The sequence below is a fragment of the Sminthopsis crassicaudata genome, chromosome 2, assembly GCF_048593235.1.
Source record: "Sminthopsis crassicaudata isolate SCR6 chromosome 2, ASM4859323v1, whole genome shotgun sequence".
Taxonomy (NCBI): domain Eukaryota; kingdom Metazoa; phylum Chordata; class Mammalia; order Dasyuromorphia; family Dasyuridae; genus Sminthopsis; species Sminthopsis crassicaudata.
Genome location: NC_133618.1, coordinates 660,901,743 through 660,922,447, shown reverse-complemented (window position 1 = coordinate 660,922,447; position 20,705 = coordinate 660,901,743). Strand labels below are relative to the sequence as shown.

Genomic DNA, 20,705 nt, shown 5'->3' with positions numbered 1-20,705 from the left:
ATAGCAGAAATTTCACCTAGAGTCAAAATTGATTCATCTATTTAGCCACCTGTGAAGAAGTGATCCCCTTCCCCTCCAGGCAGCTTCCACCCTCTAACAACAAAATTGATACAGGATGAGAGTTTTCCCTTTATTTGCATTGAGAGTATTTGGAATTTTGTAATATATAGTGTTAGGCTGTCAGCTGTCCTTAGCTGTGAGCAATTACTCATCCATTTGACTCTTAAGTAAGTAGAGGACTGTTTTTACTTTTTCTGGATGGGGCAAACGGTGAGATTATTCCTAGAGCCCCTCCCATTTCTTTACAGTTGTTCTCTGAGTTTTGATGGACTGATTCCCGAGTTTATGGCATTTCAAATTACAATCCCATCGTTAAACAGGTTTTTAAGGCCCACAAGCAATTGTTTTTTGTTTGTTTTTTGTTTTTTAGCTTTTTATTTACAAGATATCTGCATGGGTAATTTTTCAGCATTGACAATTGCAAAACCTTTTGTTCCAACTTTCCCCCCCCTTCCCCCAGATGGCAGGTTGACCAATACCTGTTAAATATGTTAAAGTATATAGCTTTTTATTTAAAAAAAAACCTGCATAGTTTTCAACATTCATTTTTGCAAAACTTTCGTTCCAGTTTTCTTTCTCCCTGCCTTCTCTCCACCCTCTTCCTCTCCGAGACAGCAAGTAATCCAATATAAAACAATTGTCTCTAGTGTCATACAATCAGGGACAAGACCCATCTTAACAACTGAGGCCATCTTAGGCTTGGATGGAGTGGGGGGGGTATTGACTCTTGAGGGTGCAAGTGCCCCCAACTTAGGGGATCCTTCCTTTCTTTCTCTCCTCTGCCAAGCCCTTTCTTTCACAAAGGCGAACAGCTCAGTCCCACATGCATGTTTGTTTTTATACCGTCTCCTGCTGTTGAAAGCTAGGGAAAAATATTCCAGTTTGTGTGTTCTGGCCCCTCAACCCAGCAGAGTATTAAATGGTTTTTAAGTGAGCATTTTAGAGCAGCTGGAAGTTACTGTAATTAGCAAAAAGCTGTGTTTTAATCTCTCTCCGTGACAGCTACACAGAAGAATTCTCCTGTGAACAAAACCAGCATTCAGATCTCTTGCTAGAGTGAGTTAGAAATTGACCTGCCACAATAAACAGCTGACATCGGAGAAACGGCCGTAATCCCCCATTAAATGTCTCTCAGCTGACGGGCTCACGGGGTAATTGACTTTCCAGCAGGAATTACCAGCTCAACCGAAATCACTGGGCACCCGGGCAGCCCCTGCCCTCTGTGAAAGGAGCGCTGCGCCCGCTTCTGCTGATGCGAGTGGTCTTTATTATTCATCGTATTTGTTACTACCAGATGACCCCAGAATGCTGGGGCGAGGGGTGTTTGTGGGTGTCTTCTCGCTTAGTCATTGTCTTTGCTGAGCTGCTGGTGCCACCGGGGGGCTTATCCCTGGGCCCGGCCAGCCTATGAGTGTGGTCAGCACCGACCTGGCATTCAGGCACGTGCCCTCAGCTGGTAAAGTCAGGGACTAGGCCTCGGGCACGTTTTATTCTGGTAAGGATGGGAGGGACTTTCTGTCTCACCACCACTACCCTGCCAGTCTGTCTCTCTCAATCTCTCTCTATTTTTATTTATATACACTCACTTCCTTCAAGGAGACTATGCTAAGAAAGTCACTGAGGCAGAGCCAGATTCTGCTGGAGTAAAATCTGAATTCCTGTTTAGCATCTTTTTCTTCTCACTTCTCACCTCATGTAGCCCGTCTGTTGTCAAACCATGTTTCTGTCTTTCTGCCCTTGTCTTCATTCACATGGATGCTTCCAGCTTAGGCCCTTGTCTCCCTCACTTGGACTTTTATATTATAAATAGCCTTCTAATTACTGAGACCCCCCAAGCTTCCCCCAGCCATACATCCTGCTGCTAAAATGGTTTCTCAGCAGTGGAAATCAGGCTTTGCGCCCTTCCTTCCCCCTACTTGGTAAGCTCCAATGGCTCCCTGCTTTCTCCAGAATAAAATATAAAGGATAATCTGCCTAGGATTCAAAGCTCTTTACAACCCGACTTTCCCCTGTATTCTTACACATTTATCCCCTCTGGAGCAGTCATATGGAGTTCAGCCCTGTGGGCTTGCTTGTTATTCCTCACACATGACACCATCCCGTGTCTTTTGACTGGCTGTGACCACGACTGGAGCTCCTTCTCTTCTAACCTTTGCCTCTTAGAATCCCCCATTCCTTTAAAACTGTGCTCAAGCACCAGCAACTGCAGAAGACTTTTTCTGGCTATGTTCTTCCCATCCCCAGCTGCTAGTACTTTCCTCCCAAGGTTGCCCTGTGCTCTTTACCATCACTTTATCTAGATATTTTCTCTTCCATTAGAATGTAAGCTTTTTGAGGATGGGCTTTTTTTGTTTTGTGTTTGCTTTTTCTTGGTGTCTGTAGGACACAGTACTTGACACATAGTAAATAAGCACTTATTAATTGGCATGGTATTTACATTGTGGTTGTGGCTCTGATCCTACTTATGGGATATTTAGTTTCTCCCAGAAAATTCTGCTTCTTAAATACAGATTTTATCAGAGGAATCAGCAGCAGTCTTTTTTTCCAATTAATTTTTAATTTTCCCTAGTTACACATAAAAACCAATTTTTTTTTAAACACATTTCCTTATGAATTATGTTAGGACAAAAAAGTCAACAAAAGAGAAAAATGATGAGAGAAAAAAAAAGGAAAAAAGTGAACATAGCGTATGTTGAATTCCATTCAATCTCCTTTCTACTGTCTCTGGATGGGGATGACATTTTCCATTCAAAGTTTATTGGGATTGCCTTGGATCACTAAACTGCTGAGAAGAACCAAGCCTTTCATCGTTGATCATAGCACAATCTTGCTGTTACTGTGTACAATGTAGTCCTGGTTCTGCTTGTTTCGCTCAGCATCAGTTTGTGTAAACTTTTCTAGGCCTTTCTAAAATCAGCTTGTTCATCATTTTTTATAGAACAATAATATACCATTACTTTCACCATAACTTATTCAGCCATTCTCCAATTGATGGACATCTACTCATTTTCCAATTTTTTGCCGCATACACATGAAAATGTAGCGTAGGAAAATCTGGAAATAGTGGGCGCCCTATTGATTGAAGAATGAATGGGTGAATGAATGTTTTGCTCTGTGAAGAAAGACCAAAGAATTCAGAGAAACAGTGATACAACAAGACTGTAAAGCATTATGTCATTGTGGTTCTTGATGATGATGATGACACCAGCCATTTTTGAGGAGGAATGGCCTAGTAGCTGTGGCCGAAGGGGCCAAGGGCCTCTACTAGGGTGCAAGTGTGTGAATGAAGAGAAGGGCACTGATGTCATGGTTTGACAACAGATTGGCCCAGTGAGGTGAGCAAGAGAGGAGGAAGCGGCTAACCCAGAAATCAAATTCTGCCTCATCATGTTAGGAAAATCCTCCTTTAGAAGGAAGACCCCCAAGGACATGGGGGACATTCAGGACTCTAAAAGGCAGAGGTGAGGAGGGGGCCCATTCTAGGCCTATGGACAGAAGATGGCATGTGATTCGGAGGAACGGTGAGAAGACCACATGAAGGGCAGGATTGTGTAATCCTGTGCAAAGATCTCGCTTTCTCTTCCAGAGTTGTTGAAATTACAGTGCAGTGGCGTAGTGTTCCTCGTCTTATCACAGCCGAGGCAAAGCCCAGATCGCTCAGGCACGGCACTGGAAAACTCTCTGCCTGGTACTGAGAGTATTCGTCCCATTGAACCGTTGGAGACCATTCCAGATCTGGCTCTTCAACCAGTTCCTGTCTGGCTCACATTTCTCTCTTTTCTTTAAAAATAGCATGTGAGATTGTATCAGCTGCTTTGCTAAATGTCAGTAAAAGAACATGTCTAACATCCTGACTGGCTAGTCTAGAACTCCATGAAAAATGGAGGCAGTGTTGGCCAGCACCACCTGTTCTAATTACCCCGGGCTGGTTCTTTTGGGGTGTTCACTTTTCTAGATGGATTTGATTTTTTAAAAATTAATTTTATAATTATAATTTTTTTTTGACCGTACATATGCATGGGTAATTTTTTTTACAACATTACCTTATACTCACTTCTTTTCCGAATTTTCCCTTTCCTCCCTCTCCCCTCTCCCCTAGATGACAAGCAATCCCATACATGTTACATGTGTTACAGTATTGGATTTGATTTTTAAAAATCAGCCAGATGCTCTCATACTGGGGCCTCCCTTCTCCTAGGCATCAGCTCTCAGCCCAGGGAGCATTCTTCTGGTAGAGAATGAGACGCAAAACAAACATGGAGCCTCCCTGCTTTGTCTCACAGAATTCCGAGTTCTCATCTCATCTACTCGAAGCATCGATCCTGCCCCTTCTTTGATTATCAGCATTTTAGAAATAGAAACAAAATTACCTCTATCTAGTTTTCTTTAAACTGCAACGAACTGTTTGCACAGTAAATAGCATATGGATTTTAGCCTCACAAGGCGCAAACAGATGATTGAAAAATGTAACCAACGTCTATTTAAATACTGACTGCTTGAAGGAAAGATCACAACCCCTGAAATAGCGAGTGGTTTTTCCTTTCAATAACCATTCTGCTTCTGTGGTCGTTTCCATGAGTCCCTCTTTCCTCTCTGTAAGTGTCCCCCAAGATCTCTTCCTCCTTTTCAGATACATTGTAGCCTCCTCCGTCAGATCCACTGGAATAACCCTGAATTTCTGTATCCTCCACTTCCACATCCTCTTCAGTGTGAATTGAATTTGTTAATTGATCACATCAACTAATAATGCAGTTTTACTTTCCCTGTCCTTTTAACAATGATATCCAAGTATAGCTATGTATCACATTGCGTCAGAGTGCTCTGTTCTCAATACCTGAGAAGGAAGCCACTCCCCAGCAGTTGGCTAGACAGCTTCAACTTAGCTTTGAAATGATCTTGAGACAGCACTTTCTTACTTCTGGACAGCTTAGCATTAGAAACATGTTCCTTCTAATGGAAGGAAATTGATGCTCCGTAGTGTCAATTTTTGTGTTCTCTGAGGCTAAGTGGAGTGAGTCTTCTGCCTTTTCTACATCAGTAAGCCTTTCGGATATCTGAGGACAACTATTTTGTCTCCCTATAATATTCTTCTCATCTCCAGTTCCTTCATCTTTTCTTTCAGTGGCCCAACCTGTCAACTTCCTGGTTGACTTCCTTTAGACTTATTTCATCTTACCAAAGACCTTCCTAAAGTTTGGTGCCCAGGACAGAACCAGAACAACAACTGTGGGGCTGTGACCCCTTGTCTTCAGGCTAACCAGTTCACTGCCTGAGATCCTTGTTTGGGCTCCACAGCACTCTGTTGATTCAGCTCAAACTAGTACTTGATCAGAACCCAGGGCTTTGGGGTTTGGTTTTGGTTTGGTTTTTTGATTAAAAAAAAAAAAAAAATTAAGCATCTTATTACCAAATTCCTGGAAAGATAGTTTTCAACATTCACTCTTACAAAACCTGTGTTCCAACTTTTTCTCCCTTCTTCCCTCTCATAGAGAGCAACCCCAAATAGAAAATCCGACTTTTTTGGTCATTAGCTGTTGTCTAGTTGTGTCTTCTTTATCCAATACCTGTGTGCTTGGATCTTCTCAACCAAAGTATTCGATTTCAACTTCAGCCTATTAAATTTAGCCCGAGGTATTTTTAGACCTTCTAAGCCTCCCTTTGTTACATCAGTTGTTTTCTTACTATTCAGTTGAGAGTGACAAATGGCTTTTCTGAATTATAGCTATTTTAATGAAAATAAACTTTTCACTTTAGCATCAGGGACCACTCTCTTCTTTTAGGTAATGTCACCAGAAACGTTGTACTTCCTAAAAATCTGGGATACTGATTTGATCCCAAAGTCTGACAGACCCAGCTTGAAGAGAGATGCCAGTTCCAGGTTCCTTTTATCCCTCTCACCTTTTCTTTCCCATCTTTGCTTCTTTACAGAGCTGGATATAGTGTCTATTTCCTCCCTTCCCACCTATGATGATGATGTTATTGTGATGGTGATGGGGAGAAATAATGAAGATGTCTGACTTCTCCCATACATTTCTCCATCACTTCTTGCCTTTGTCTTTGAGAAGCCCCAATCCCTTTGAAGAAGTCACCTGTTACTGCACTATCCCACTGAATCCTTTTCATCTTACTCCTTCCTATTTTTTTAAAATCATGTGATGAAAAATAAATGATCTCAATATGAGACTTGAATGAAGGACTATTTGTTTTGATTGTTTTCTTACCAGTATTTCACATGAGCCAGAATAATTGAATTACAGATCTTTTTGCCCTCATCTTAAATTATTCCCTAGGTTACTTGCTTATTTTTCCTTCCCTTTTCCTTTCTTTCCCCTTGTAAACTTTTTTCCTCTTTGTCTTTTACAGAATGGTGGTTTGACCTGGAGTGATGATACTGATGGAGGACGGGGAAGAGAGATCTCTCGAGATTTTGCTAAGGTCCGTACTATTTTGTATGGTGGCAAAAATCCTTGGGTTTAGAAAAGGAAGTTTATTTTCATAGATCATTTCTCTAGTATCTCTCCTAGTTCTCTGAGGCTAAGGGTAGGAGTGGATCATGATTCCTATTTAGGAGGGTAGGTAACTTTTTATATCTATGGATTATCTCACCAATAGGATGACATTTGACATCATTTTTTTTTTCTTGGGGGGGATGGGGTCTGCAGTTGTATGAATTGGACAATGACCCCGAACGGAAAGAGTTCTTGGATGACCTTTTCATCTTCATGCAGAAGAGGGGTGAGTACTCATATATTGCCCAGCCTTCTTCCAGTCAGAGTTCCAAAGGCCCTACTTGAAGGTTTTACTGATCGAGTCTGGGTGTGGGGGCAAAAGCAGCCACCAGAATGCTAGAAGAGGAGTTCTGGAGGCATCTGGGTGGAATGGTCATACAAATCCTTCCCTGGCTCAGTTTTTACTCCAATTAATTGGTCTCAAGAGCCATTTCAAAATCCAATGTTACCTCCATTTTATCATCCCAGGTGTTCATTCCGACTTTTGCCAGGGCCAGCGGCAGGGTCTCTCATATCCTAGAGAGCGAGAAAAGTAAATGGAAGAATAAGAGCCCCTTAGGATTTGTAGCAAAGACCTGAAATAATCCGTGGGAAAGAGGCCAAGCCTCTTCTCTTTTCTCAAATGGATCTTTGATCCTTATTTCCATTATCTTGGTTAGCACATTGTTACAGTTCAGTTGTGAAATGGGCCAGACTCTCCCTGATTCTTTCTTCCTCCTTGCTCTCCATCCCTCCCCACCCCCTGCCACTAGGGACCCTTGCGTGACTGCGCCTTATGTGTTTCCTTCCTGCTTTACATCCTGTTATAGGAGCTGGGTCACTAACAAAGTCAGCTCTCAGGAAACATGGGCAGGAATCATGAACTCCATACCATAGAGCTTCTCAGTTCCCCTCGCACTATCATCCTCAGACGCTCAAAGCCACAGGAAAGACTGGTGCCAACTGTGTTTCTTTGCAGCCCCTAGTTCAGTTCATACATCAGTCCTTTTGTGGGCAGAGAAGTCAACATTTCCTGAAAACAAATAAGATATTCTGGTTCAGCCTGGACCATCCTCCCCAGCCATCCCCAGCCAGTGAGCCAGAGCTGCTCCATTCCCCATCTTTTTGCATACAGGAGCCATAACAACTGCCTAGCTAGTACAGGTGTGACTACGAAATTGTTCAGGAGGGCATTGGAAAGCTTGGAGCCCATTTCTCCCAGCCATCAATTTCTGCAAAGACAGGTCTAGGAAGGCTAACTGGTTTACACACATAACTGTTATCTTTACACACATAACTGTTATCTGGAGCTACACATGTCAGTGTAAGTGAAGAAAGAGGGCTATAATCCTGAGAATGTATGTGACTGCCAGTAGAAAACCTGCTTACCCGGGGAGAGAGAGAAATCCACTTAATACTTTGGTCTCTCCTTCCAATTACCTTTTAATTATTTACAAGCTCCACAAGCCCAGCTGGTGCAATCCAGGAGCTGATCCTGGCTCGAAGGGGCTGCCATAGCAATATAGATTTTAATCAGCAGTGTATTTCCACTGTTTTATTTTCTTCTTTATTGCTGTGCTCATTTCCCAGAAGGATTTTAAAGGGAAATGGAAGAGAAGTATTGGGCCTGCCAAGCCAGAAAAATAGTCGTTAGCCTTACTGGGCTACAGAGCAGCTAAGTGGGAGACAGGAGACCTTTGTCGTGGGGGCCTGGCTTAAGCCAGTTGTCTCCTCATCAGAAGGCAGTGGTGAAGAGGGAAGGTTGGAGTTTTCTGAATTTCCGCTATCACTTGGCAGACAAGGTTGAGCTATTTGGGTTTAGTATTAAAAAAAAAAAAAAAAAAAAAAACCACAACAACAACAACAAAACCCTGACAGGGCAAAACCTCAGCTAGAATGAGGAGCTTGGATTGCCTGGGAATTTCAGGCACCTAGGGGAAGGGACAACGGATAGACTCCTCATGTATTCAGTTTGTTCAAGCAGCCCCTATTTATTAAGCACCGATTATGTAGAACAGTAACGAGGCGAGAAGGATGGTTATATTAGACTTGTGCTGACATTGTTTGGAGGTCAAAGGTCTGGTCTTCAGGTGTGACTACCCTTCACCTGTTCTATAGCCTGGGATCATGGTACCCAACTCATGGACTTGTTCAGTAAATTGGTCAGCCAGTAATTATTCAGTGCCCGCTCTGTGCCAGGCACTGTCTTAGGGCTGGGGATAGATACATAGACCAAATGTGAAACAATCCCTGGTCAGAGAGTTTCTATCTTACCTAAGGAGACGTGTGCACCGCATGTGTGTGCACACACAGAATCAAGATATGGAGGGTGTCCCAAAAGTCAAAAGCCGCACTAAGACCCTGGGGACAGTCTCTGTGGAATAAATATCAAATGCGTGCAAGTTATTCACATACAAGGTCATAAGGGAAGGTGGCGGGAGCCTGGTAGCTGGGAGGGATTAGGAAAGGCTTTATGGGGAAGGGAGGGAAGGAGAGAGGCAGTGCCAGGTATCGGGAATGGCCGAAGCAGGGGTGGCAGAGGCCTGAGAGGATGGGGAGAAAAACCAGATTGTGTAGCTCAGAACGCAGGGCTGGGAGCCAGGAAAATTGAGGGGGCTCCGTTCTGAAGAGCTTTACAAGCCAACCAGGAGGCTGTCTCTCCCAGAGAAGGGGGAGTCACTGGAGCCTATTGAGTAGGGGAGTAGCCCGGCCACTCTGTGATGATGGAAAATCATAATAGCAGATGTGGGGCTGCTGGATGCAGTGGAGAAAGGCCTGTGGGGAGGTCCTCACAGCTGCCATGAGCCCCCAAGTAAAGTTGGTGCCGGACCTGTGGGCAGACAGAGGCTGTGGGGGCCATGTGGGGCAGAGGAGGAGGGCATGAACTTGTGGAGCTTGAGCTATCCGGGAGGCAGCAGGGCTCAAGCCCTGCAGAGGAAAAATTTGGTTTGTTCTGTTGGGCTCCAAAGGGTAGAACCTTTGGGGGCTGTTAGACTTTGCATCAGGACATCTCTCTAAGGGTGAGAGTCACCCACATTTGGGATGGGGCAGCTTCCCCCTGAGGGTCTGCAAGCAGAGGCCACTTGTCAGCTACTAAAGAGTGGGGATTCCTTTTGGATGTGGGTTGGACCAGATGGCCCCTGGCGTTGGTTCCAGCTCTCAGATCCTGAGATTCTGTGAGGGAGATAGTGAAGTTATGGGAGCTGTTGAAGAGAAGAGGGCCTGCTGGTATGGGAGAAAACACTGGCACAGAAAGCCATGGGGCAGAGTATTGAGGTGAGGAAGGTAGGGGGGACAGGCACTATCCTGAGAAGCTCAGCTCCCTTGGGAGGCTTCTGTAACTCTCCAGACAAGTGACATAATCTCTGAATCTGAACATTATCTGTACAAGGCGTATGGAACTTGGCTGACGAGGCAAGAGATTATTTTGTTCTGCAGGGCCCTGCCTTTGACCAGGTGAAGATGTGCCCACACCAGGCCAGTGCCAACATGAGAGTGGGTGGCACAGTGCTGCAGGAGCCCAGGGCATCTGCTGGCATTCCCTGCCTAGGTCTTTGTCCTCCTCTCTCTCTTGCCCTGCTTCGCCCTTCATGTTGATGTCATCTCCAACACCAATCTCACAGGCCCTCAGTATCTTCAGTTTGTTGAGTATCAGATGAGAAAGTGTGATCTAGAATCCTTGCCAGAAGGCACCGTATAAATGTGAGCTCTCCGTTTGAAGGGCAGCATGGTTGTATGGGAAAATCCATAAGACTTGAGTTCTGATCTGACCCATGTCACCTACTCACTTGAATGTGGGCAAGGTTACTTATCTCAGGTTGTTTTCCTTCTCTGTTAAAGGCCTGAGGACATTTGGAGGTTAGTGCTTGGTGAATGGGAAAGCTGTAGCTTATGGTCTCACTGATGCCTTTGTTTTTAAACTAACCTGTGGCTCCTTTGGCATAGAGAACTGGCGAGGAAATGCCTTCTACCAAGGCAACTGTTCCTCAGATTGGATTTTAGAGATTGGTCTGAAAGGCTGAGAAATTAAGGTCCATGCTCAGGCTCACCCACCAAGTAGCCTCTTGCACCTTCCAAGCCCAGTTGGCTGTTCCCACTTGTTGCACGCTGGCGGCTTCTGACCCCACATCAGAACTCTCTTATTTCAAGTCAGGTAGTGTGACTAGTCTTAGAGAAAATATTTCTGTAGGGGAATCTGACGTGATGGTCATTTCTAGAACTAGGAGAGGAGGAGAGCACTCCTGGAGCAGACATTTCTCAAGCTTTTGCTACGGTGTCTACAGGGCTCTCTTGGGGAGAGGGACCAGAGATAGAGAACACACAAAGATCCAGAACACACAAAGATCCTTCACTTGATTCATTGGGATATGAGGTCAATGGCTTGAGACCTGGAGCAGGAAGGATTGAGTTCCAAACTCTCACTAACCAACAGCGGGTCTTTAACCTCCAGGGAAGTTGTCTTGCCTATAAATAGGGCTGGACCTTGCCCAGGCTGATCTCTGCTGCTTGGTTGAGTTCCGTATGAGGGCATTTTGTCTGTGGGTGGCGGTGTCTGATACCTCTGCTAGATTGTGACGTCCCCAAGGAGGGGAGTGATGTTTTATCTAAACTTGTAGTTTCCCCGGTGCCTCCCACAGTCCTCGGCCTGCAGTACGTGCTCAATATATGTTTTGTGGGTTTGGGAGTTTTTGGGGGGAGGGGAAAGGCGTATTCTGTTTGAAGAGTAGTAAGAGAAAAGGTGGAAAGGTTAGAAGTAACCCTAAATAATATAGTCTAAAGCAGAGGTTCTCAAACTATGGCCCGCTGAGGACGTTTATGCGGCCACTGGGTTATGGCAAATGGGCTGAGGGGCGGAGACAGAGGGTGAGCTTTTGTTTTTACTGTAGTCCGGTCCTCCCACAGTCTGAGGGACAGGGAACGGGCCCTTGTTTAAAAAGTTTGAGGACCACTGGTCTAAGGGCTTATTTCATTGATAGTCAGTCTAAACCTTTAGAAAATTTGGACAAGATGGATGTGATCGATCAGCTGTCATTTCTCTAACACTTTAAAGTTTAAATTTTTCCCCCTCATAACAACTCTATGGGTTAAGTAGTAGAATTTTCATTTTAAAAATAAGGAATTTGAAAATAAGATCTTGAATGAGAAAACCCAAGAGGAAGGCAGCACTTTAGGAAAAATAACAAACAGGAGTGTAAAGGGTGAACGGAGTGGTGAGAGGCCAGGGGATGGAAGCCGAATTGTGAGGCCGTTTCCATTATATTTACAATACCCATTTTCCGGAAGCTACTCTCATTCTGAAAGCCTGGAGAGGAGGCTGGGAATTTGATTGTCTTAGGTGTGTGAAGCCTGGAGCCTTTCCAGTTCACATGGGAGTGAGAAGAAGGGCCCCTGGCATTTGTGACTGACTTGTCAGGTTTAAACGTTCCGAGGCCCATGGGATAATGCAGCTCTTAGTGGCTGGGGTGGGAGCACAGCTGGCCTGGTGACTCATGTCCTCAGGCCCGGTGTGAAGAATAAATGGCCGATTTCACAAGGGGCTTCCAAAAACGCCCTGAGCCTGAAAGGTCACAGGGCCCGGGCCCTGGCGCCAAGAGTGGTCTTCAGAATGGTCTTAACCCAGGTTGAATGGCTGAGGTTTATTTGTGGCAGGAGCACAGCAGGCAGCCCCTGAATGATTGCAGCTGCAAGTGATAAAATGACTTTCCCGTGGCCATAATGCCTGGGGAGGTATCGAGGGCTCTAACTGCCTTTTTGTGTTCCTGTGTAGCTCTCCCCCTCTTTTAATTGGATGATCTCCCAGCCTGTAATCATTACCTTTGATTTCTAGGACAGACTCGTTTTTTGCTTGTTTTTTCTTGCCCTCATGCTGCTGGTCAGTTTTCTTTACCACCCTGGCAGCCTGCTTTAACACTTTGGGAACCGGGCAGGGAGCTCCCAGGCTGTGGACCCTGCAGTGGTCGTTGAGCTGTTGACCCTTCTGGGGAGGCCACATGTCTCCTGTTCCCAGCAGCGAGGCTGTGGGGGGGGGGGGGTCAGCATGACAAAGTTTGGGGAGTTGAATTAGACTGAAAAGCTGTGGATCCGGAGCCCAGGATGGCCTGGAGTGAGGAGAGATTTGTTCAGGAAGGTCAGCCAGCAGGCTTGATGGGACTTGCATTAGGGGAGTGACATAGTGGGAGAAGAAAAGGGGGTGTATATGAGAGCTGTGACAAAGATACACCCAACAGGCCTTGGTAACAGATCACATGTGTGTGGGAGACAGTGTGAGCGGTGGGGGATGCAATGTTAGCTGGGGGATGGTGGTGCCCTAAACAGTAGGTACTAAGGAAGTTGAGAAGGAGAGAGGGTTGAAGAGGAATGGTCATGAATTCTGAGCATGTCTATTGGACATCTAGTTCAGGATTTCTTTTTATTAGTCCTGTTGTATTTTTATCCCAACTACATGTTAAAAACAATTCTTAATCTTTTTAAAAGTTTTAAGTTCCAAATTCTCTTTCTCTCCTTCTCCCCTTTATCTGAAATGGCAAGCAATCTAATACTGTGCAATCAGGTGAAACATTTACACGTTAGTCATTTTGTCCAAAAAGACTCAATCCAAAAAAAAGAAAAAAGAAGAAAAAGTAAAAATAGCATGGATCCTTTGGGATTGTCTGGACCATTGGCAGAGAAGAGTTAAGTCAATCACTGTTCTTCATCATTCAGTATTGCTGTTATCATGTATAATACTCTCCTGGATCTTTTTGATTCACTGTGTATTGGTTCGCATAAGTCTTTCCAGGTTTTTCTGAGAACATCTTGATCATCCTTTCTTAGAGCAATAATAATATTCCGTGACAGCCATATACCACAACTTGTTCAGCCATTCCCCAGTAGATGGGCATCTTCTTGATTTCCAATTCTTTGCCACCACAAGAAAGAGCTACTATAAGTATTGTTTTAAAGTAGGTCATTTCCCTTTCCTTTTTTGATCACCTTGGGTTTACTTCAGAATGTCTTAATAGGCATTTAGAGATGTGAGAGAGAAGGTCAGCAGAGAGGTTAGGACTGGATAAATAGATGTGAGAATCAGCAGCTTAGAGGTGCTAATTGAATCCATGGAAGTTGATCATTCAGTAAAATAGAGGGAGAAGGGACAGGACCGAGCCTGTGGGACATCCCTGTTTAGCAGTCGCCGCGACCTGAATGAAGATCCAGCAAAGGAGAATGACAAGGAGTCTGGGAGGGAGGAGGAGAACCAGGAGAGATTGGGGCCCAAAAACTCTAGAGAGAAGAGAGCAGTCAGCCGTGGCAGAGACTGCAGAGACTGACAAGGAGGGCGGGGAGAAGGCCAGGAGAGAATGGGACTTTGGAGAGACTAGTTTACCCTGAGTGATGAGGTTTAAAAGAAAGATTGTGGACATGTTAGGAGTAAAGGAAATGGAGGCACCAATTGTAGAGGGCCTTCTCAATGAGTTTAGCTGCAACAGGTAGACACAATTTGGGGGGGGCAGGGATGGATGGCTAAAGTGAGGGAGAAAAAAGGGCATGTTTGTAAGCAGTAGGGAAGCAGTTAATCAATAAACACGTATTAAGTGCTTACTAAGTGCCAGGCAATCTAAATGCCACTAGATAGGGAGAAATTGAAAATAAGGGAGAGGGGGTGATAGAGGGAGCAGTCTGTGGGAAACAATAAATGGAACGGGGTTACTTGTAAGTTTACAGAGGGTTGCCAGCTCATTATATAAAACAGGTGAAAGAGGAGAGTGGCCAAAGGCTCTAAGTGATAGGAGATGAGGAGGGAGCTCTTGGCAAGTTGCCTCAAATTTTTTTTTTTTTTTTTGCAAAGTATGAATAGGTTCTCAGCTAAGAAGACATAGAAAGAGGGAGTCATGGGAGGTTTGAGGAGAGATTAAAAAAAAATTTGGGAAAGCTGCTGTAGCGAACAAAACAGTGAGTTAAATTAGGGAGATATAAAAGGATTTCCTTGCAGCAACGAGGGCTCAGTTGAAGTCAAGCAAATTTGGATGGGCTGCAAAGCATGGTCTGTGCTGGTGGTATGGGGGAGGTTGTGCTTGTACTTAAAATTAAAACAAGTTGGTCCAAGGCCCAAACTAAGCATATAACTCTTCCCTACTAGCTGAGGTTATATTTCGGGCCTTCTAGTCTACAGATGCTTTTCCAGATGGGGAGAAGTGGGATGGCAGGGTGGTGAGGAAGAACCTGGAAGCTGCGTGAGGTATGGAAAAAGCATAACATGCTCCAGGGTACACAGGTCTGTGTCCCCATCAGCCCTGTCTCTGTGGCTAATGTCACTAGTAAAACATGTTCTGTCCCACCATCGCCCAGCAGCATCTTCTTCCAAAGTTACTGAAAGCCAGAGTGAATGAAATAAGCTGGTCTTGGTGAATTATTTAGGAAGATCGTTGTAGGATTTTAGAAGTCTTTACCTTCTCAACCCCGCCCATGCATACATGTGTACGTACATGCTCACAGATGGGGACAAATTATTGGCTAAGCAGTTCTAGTTAAGAGCCCTCTGACTAATTTAACTCCCTAGTGGTTGTTTGTAAATTATTCCCTAATGAACATCGAATCTCAGAACCACCCAGCGTTCTCGTGTCCACTGAGGAGGCCTGACACCGTGGTCTTTACCTCCTCAGGGTGTCTGTCTGAACTAGGGACGTGACAAATCCCGATGTCTTTCCCAGGTAAATGATCTGTAAGGACTTGGCCCCTTACAAAGACCTGGAGGCCCAGCCTGGCGCTCTGGGACCATTAGCCCCGTCTTTTCCACTTTTCAGGAAGAAGCTGTCCTAGGGAGGTCAGGGAAGAACCCCAAAGAGCCTAATGAGGACCGTGCTATTGCATTTTATAATTGGGTTTCACTGCATTTAAAAAAAAATGTGCTTGTTGCCAAAGGTCAGAGCAGATACATCAAAGGCCGCAGCCCCTGTGCTCGTGAGAAAGGCCAGCAGGACTCTCCGAACGTCAGGAAGCTCTGGTGTGATTCATGTTTGACCAGCTCGCTCTCTGTGCACACCTCGGAGGGCCTGGGGAGGAGAGGGTCCCCTCAGTCTGTTCAAGGCTGCAGGCTGACCTTCGTTTTCCCAAAAGGGGTTGCAGGATCTGCTTTTACTGTGTGTGGACTCAGGATTTATGGTGGGAAAGGGTGTTTCCTTGCGTTGTGCGCTTATCTGCCCTCCACAGCCCAGGAAATGCTTGCACGGCTGTGGCTTTGTCCCTTGGCCAGGCGGGAAAGCGCTGGTGGTGTGTTCTTGTGGCCCCGAGGCCCCTCAGGACAGCTCTGGAGGGAGCATCCCTGGGACGAGTGCTTGTCCTTGGTCTGTTCTGCTCTGGCTTCTCCTGAAAGTCAAAGAGCCGGCCTCTGCCGGCTCAGGACTGGCCACTTTTCTGAGGCCGTAAAGGTTGAAACTCTTGACTTTCTGCCATTCTTCAGGCTGCACGACTGCTACCGACCGGTCATTGCTGTAGTTAGCAATCATTTGATACGCTACAGCTAGCTGTGACTTATCCTCAGTAATGGAAGAATACGGGCCATGGGAAAGCACAGATAATCCAAACGATTCACTTCAGCCCTCAGAGCCGGCGCCTGCTCTCCTTCCAGATCTCTTCCCAGGGCTCGTGGCAAGCAGCGGAATGGGTTCTCTTGCATTTCCTCCATCTTTGCCAGTAATCTGGCCCAAGCAAGGAGGAGGGAGGAGAGCTTAGCAGCACGTCTGACTGCGTGCAAGTCGGGAACAGGAAGCTTTAATTGGAAAATGCTTGGAAGGAGGATGTGCTGTGGGCGGGTGGGTGGAGGGAATGTCAGGGAAGGCAGGAGGCTGCTGCGGCATGCAGGACGCAGATTCCAGCAGAGAGCTGCAGCCCCTGCCGCTCTGTGACTTTGGGTCAGAGTGATTAGGGAGCTCTCTGGCTCCGATTGGTGGCTGGGACAGAATGGACGGAGCTTTAGGTTTGGAATCGGGAAACTGAACTTGAAGGCTACTGTGGATGCTTTATTAGCTGTGTTACCGTCCTTTGCAGCCTGTTTCCTTATCTGTAAGATGGCGTCGCCCTTAACCCCAGGGTGGTGGTGAGGATTCAATGAGATCCTGTCTCCAGAGGCTTGGCAAATGGAAAGGTGCTTTATCTAGGTTTGCTGGTCACTTCATCTGTTATTGGAGGGTAATACCCACTCACCCGTGTCACCATGTGTATGAGTCTCCAAGGTAACGGATGTAGGATACTTTAGAACCTGGAAAGCACCACGCACTTTGTCGGCCCTCTCGGCCAGAGACCAGCGGCTCCCAGAGGAGGTAGGAGGGCGAGCGGTCCTTGGGACTCTGACTTCTGCTGAATTCCGCCTTCCCTCTCTTACAGAGAACGTGTGAGCCCTTCTGAGGACAGGGAGGCTTAGCTAGATCCAGAGTGACCATTGGTCTCGTCAGAGGTTGCGGCATGGGCTGGAGGTAATACCTCGTGTTGACGAAACGCTTCCTCCCAGGGGCCCTCGGAGGCAGGCGGTGGGAGCAGCACCGGACGACCTTATTTAGAAATGAAGAAACGCAGGGTCCCAGGAGAAAAGGGACTGGCTGGTCAATCTTCAGACTTCTGTAGGGCAGGACCATTGTCTTCTGTTTCTTTTTCTTCCTTTGTGTCCCCAGATCTAAGCACAGGGCCCGACACAAGAGTAAGTGCTGAATCAGACATGGATCTAGCATTCTCCCCGCAGCTCCACACTGTGGCAAAGAGGGTGCAGTCCCAGACAGCCTCCCCCACTTTGAGGTGATGGTTCAGGGTGCGAAGTGTCAGTGCTGGAAGACTGCTGATTTTTGCAGTTTGGGCCTGGGATGCTGACCAGACCTGGGGGAAGAAGTGGCTTCAGGACCAACTTCAAGCAGCACTTTTAGAAATGTTCTGTTAGGTGCAGCTTCATCACATGCTCTGTCTTGTGGAACAATCCATCTGGAATTTGTTCTGAAGAGCGCTTGACCCTGTGGTCCAGTTACCTTCGGAAAGCTATTTTCTACAAAAACAGTTCCTGAGAATGTCCTGGGTTACTTCCCTCCCTGTGGCAGAAGGGTTAATCTGCAGAGCCATGGCCAGGAATGGGGCCTGCCTTGGATGGGCTGTGTGCTTCTCTCACCTTCTGGCCTACGCGACAGTTTTTCTGCCAAAATGATTAATGATCTGTTCTGAGCCAAGGAAAAGCAGTGAGGGTCCCTAACAGGGCCATGCCATAGGTCCAAGACCCCAGCCCTTTAGTAGTTGTCATGAAGACCTACATTGGAATCCATTTGTGTTCTTTGCTTCTGGGTTACTTCCATAGTCCTTGGACTATGTAGACTCTGGGGATGGAGGGAGATGGGCTTCCCCTCAACATTTTGCTCTTGTCTTGCTCCCAATTCTTGTGCAAAAGGGGATCATCTCCTTTCCTTCCATCCCCATCCAACAGAGCTATTTTTCAGACTTTTTATCAGAGCATTGCCATTTCAGAGCATCCTTTTATAGCAATAGCTATGCCAGTCCTGGGTGTGCACCCTGTTTGCATTGGCCTCCAGTGGCTTTCCTAACAACAAGGGTGAAAGAATCCCAGCTTCTTTGAGTAGATCGTGGTCTCCATAAAAGCCTTGTACATGGCTGCCTCAGGCTGCTTCCAACTTCCAGGCTGAAATCTGATAAGGGGCTGCTTTGTTGGACCTGTCAGTCTCCTTTATTGAGGAGGGAACCCGAGACCAGTGGCATTTCTTGGGGTGCAGATAAGGCCCAGGACTCCTGTCAAAAAGAACATGATTAATTACCCTCGATTCCAGCTCCCGCTTTGAGTGCAGTGACTGACAGTCCACAGGCTTACACATCAGGTGCTGACGTCCCCCTCTGGGAGCTGTGCTGGGGGAGTAGTAGTGACCCACAAGAGCACTCTGGATTTTTGTTTATTTCTTTCCCAATACCTACACGTAGCAGATTAACATCAATCTTAAAGGAATAAAGCCGGCCGAGTGGCAAGCACTGTAGGAAAAGGCCCTCATGAGGAGGAATTAGGGGAGCCTGATGGATCAGGCTAGATGGCTGCCAAGGTCCCTCTAACTCAGATGCTATGATTGGGAGCTCACAACTCCTACCGGCCTAGGGCAGAAGCTTTTTAGTCTTTGTTCTGCAAATGGCACTGTTACTGCTGCCTCTCCTAAGCTAGCACACAAGCCCCCTCATGACCTGCTTCTCATCTCTCTGATTTATTCTCCCTAACCTTAGTTTCCTCATTTTTAAGTTGACTAAAATAGCCTTCTGCCCTTTGACCTTTCTACTTGATAGTGAGTTTGTATTTTGTTATAATGTCAGGATATTTTGTGGTTGAGGGTGATTTTGCTTATCAACAAAAGACATAATAATATAAGACTATTAGTTGTCTTCTTTTGGCTCCAAGAAGCAAAAGGGAGACATGCCCCAGAGCCAGCCTTTCTGTAAGCCTTTTGTATGATTTGAGTTATTGTCAAAAGCTCCCATGTTCAACCAGCCACAATTAGGTAGAGCTTTGGTCATTGTGGTACTGCGGGCCTAGCTGGGGCAGATACTCCTCCCAAGAAAAGACCCATGTGTCTTCTACTGACTCTCCTAGAATTGTTTAATTAACCTGGAAGTGGAAATTACAAGGAAGATGAAAATCAAGGAAGATCAAAATAAGGGAAACAAAGTAAAGCTGAACCTGAGAACCTGATACTGGAATTTCATTCAATAGCTGACTTTTTAAATAAAAAGGGATTTCTCCTATTCTCTATTATAGTATAGTATCACAGGGTCAAAGAATATCACAGCTGGAAGATTCACTTCCAGGTAATTTATGGGTTTTATTAGTTGTTTTCAATGGAATTTTGTTTTTCTATAGAAATACTGTTGATTTGTGGGCTTATTTTGTAGTTATCAGTTGCTCAATATATTTTCTCAATTGGTTTCTTTGCTAATTCCCTGGGGTTTTCTAGATAAAATGTCAATTCCTCATCATCTGGGTAGTATTTTGTCTTTGCTTTGCCTAGGTTTGAGCCTTTAATTTCTTTCTCTTGACTTGTTGTTGCTGCTGACATTTCTAGAACAATGTCACGTAGAAGTGGGAAGCGGAGGGAGGCATTCTTGCTGTCCACTTGAGCAGGACTTTTCTTCTATCCCTGCCGGGCTGTTCCTCGTCCTCCGCCTCAGACCTGCAGGGGTGAGGAGCACTCTCCAGGCTTAGGGGCAGCTCAAGCATTTCTCCTGCTTTCTCTAGCTTCCAGGTGCCACCTCTCCCACTGCCCCTTCCCTGGCCTAGGGGCGGCCGGGAAATAAGGGGAGGGACATTCATTCTCTCTGTTCAGTTCTCTATTTGAAGATAAGCTGGAGGCCATTGACAAGATACTAGGCCCTGTGGTCCTTAGAGTTGGGGAAGATACTGAAACGGAGGCAGAGCCTGAGGCCTAGAGAAGTGATGGGAGTGACTGCAGGGACTGAGACTGGAACCTGGGACTTTATTGGAGCCACTGGGCCCTTTGTATGATCAGCTCATTCACAAGGCCTGATCCCTGATGAGCTGTTTGTAGAAGTCCAGCTCCAGGGGCCGGGAGTGCTCCCCGGGGGTGCTCAGAGCACTCTGGGGCCCTTGGAAGAGCCACAAAGAGAGCCAGTGAGATACCCCCTGATGCCCCTTGTGCCAATGAGCAGGAGCACAGAAATCACGTGTGATTCTCAGAGAAGCACCTTGTCTGGGGCACACTAATGGCCCACTGCGCCTGTTTCTCTTTCGCCCAGGGGAGAGATCAGAGACTGCTGTATATCACTAGACCCTCAGGCAGGACGCTTCCTTGAAACAAATGATGGCCGTCGGTCCCTGCTGAGGAGGAGGATTCTCTTGCTGCACAGTCATTCCCCACCCCCCAACCGCAGTTACCGAGAAATGCAAGCAGAGAACTCCCTCCGACCTGATTTTCCCCGCATTTCTCTGAGGGACCAGCAGGAAAGCTTTCAGCTGTGACTTCAAGGCAGCTGGAGTTGGTTTCCCCAGATTACCTGGGGACGCTTCTCATTGTCATGCATGTATTCCTGCCCTGCTCAGCCAGGCCTTGTGTTCTTGGGGCCCCATTTTCTCCATCCTCGGGGAGGGCCCTGCCCAGGCCCAGCCTCACAGCTCCCCTCCTTGCTTGTTTCCCCTGC

At 46.2% G+C, this 20,705-nt stretch overlaps 1 protein-coding gene across 2 annotated transcripts in view; it reads left to right on the top strand.

Annotated features, from left to right (window-relative positions):
* The window catches only part of ARID3B (AT-rich interaction domain 3B), a 52,169-nt gene that overhangs the window by 21,932 nt on the left and 9,532 nt on the right, over positions 1–20,705 (top strand). For both annotated transcript variants that reach the window (XM_074296997.1, XM_074296998.1), the window contains exons 3-4: positions 6,424–6,495; positions 6,723–6,795. In XM_074296997.1, the coding sequence (XP_074153098.1) occupies positions 6,424–6,495; positions 6,723–6,795 (145 nt within the window). The remainder of the gene's footprint in view (positions 1–6,423; positions 6,496–6,722; positions 6,796–20,705) is intronic.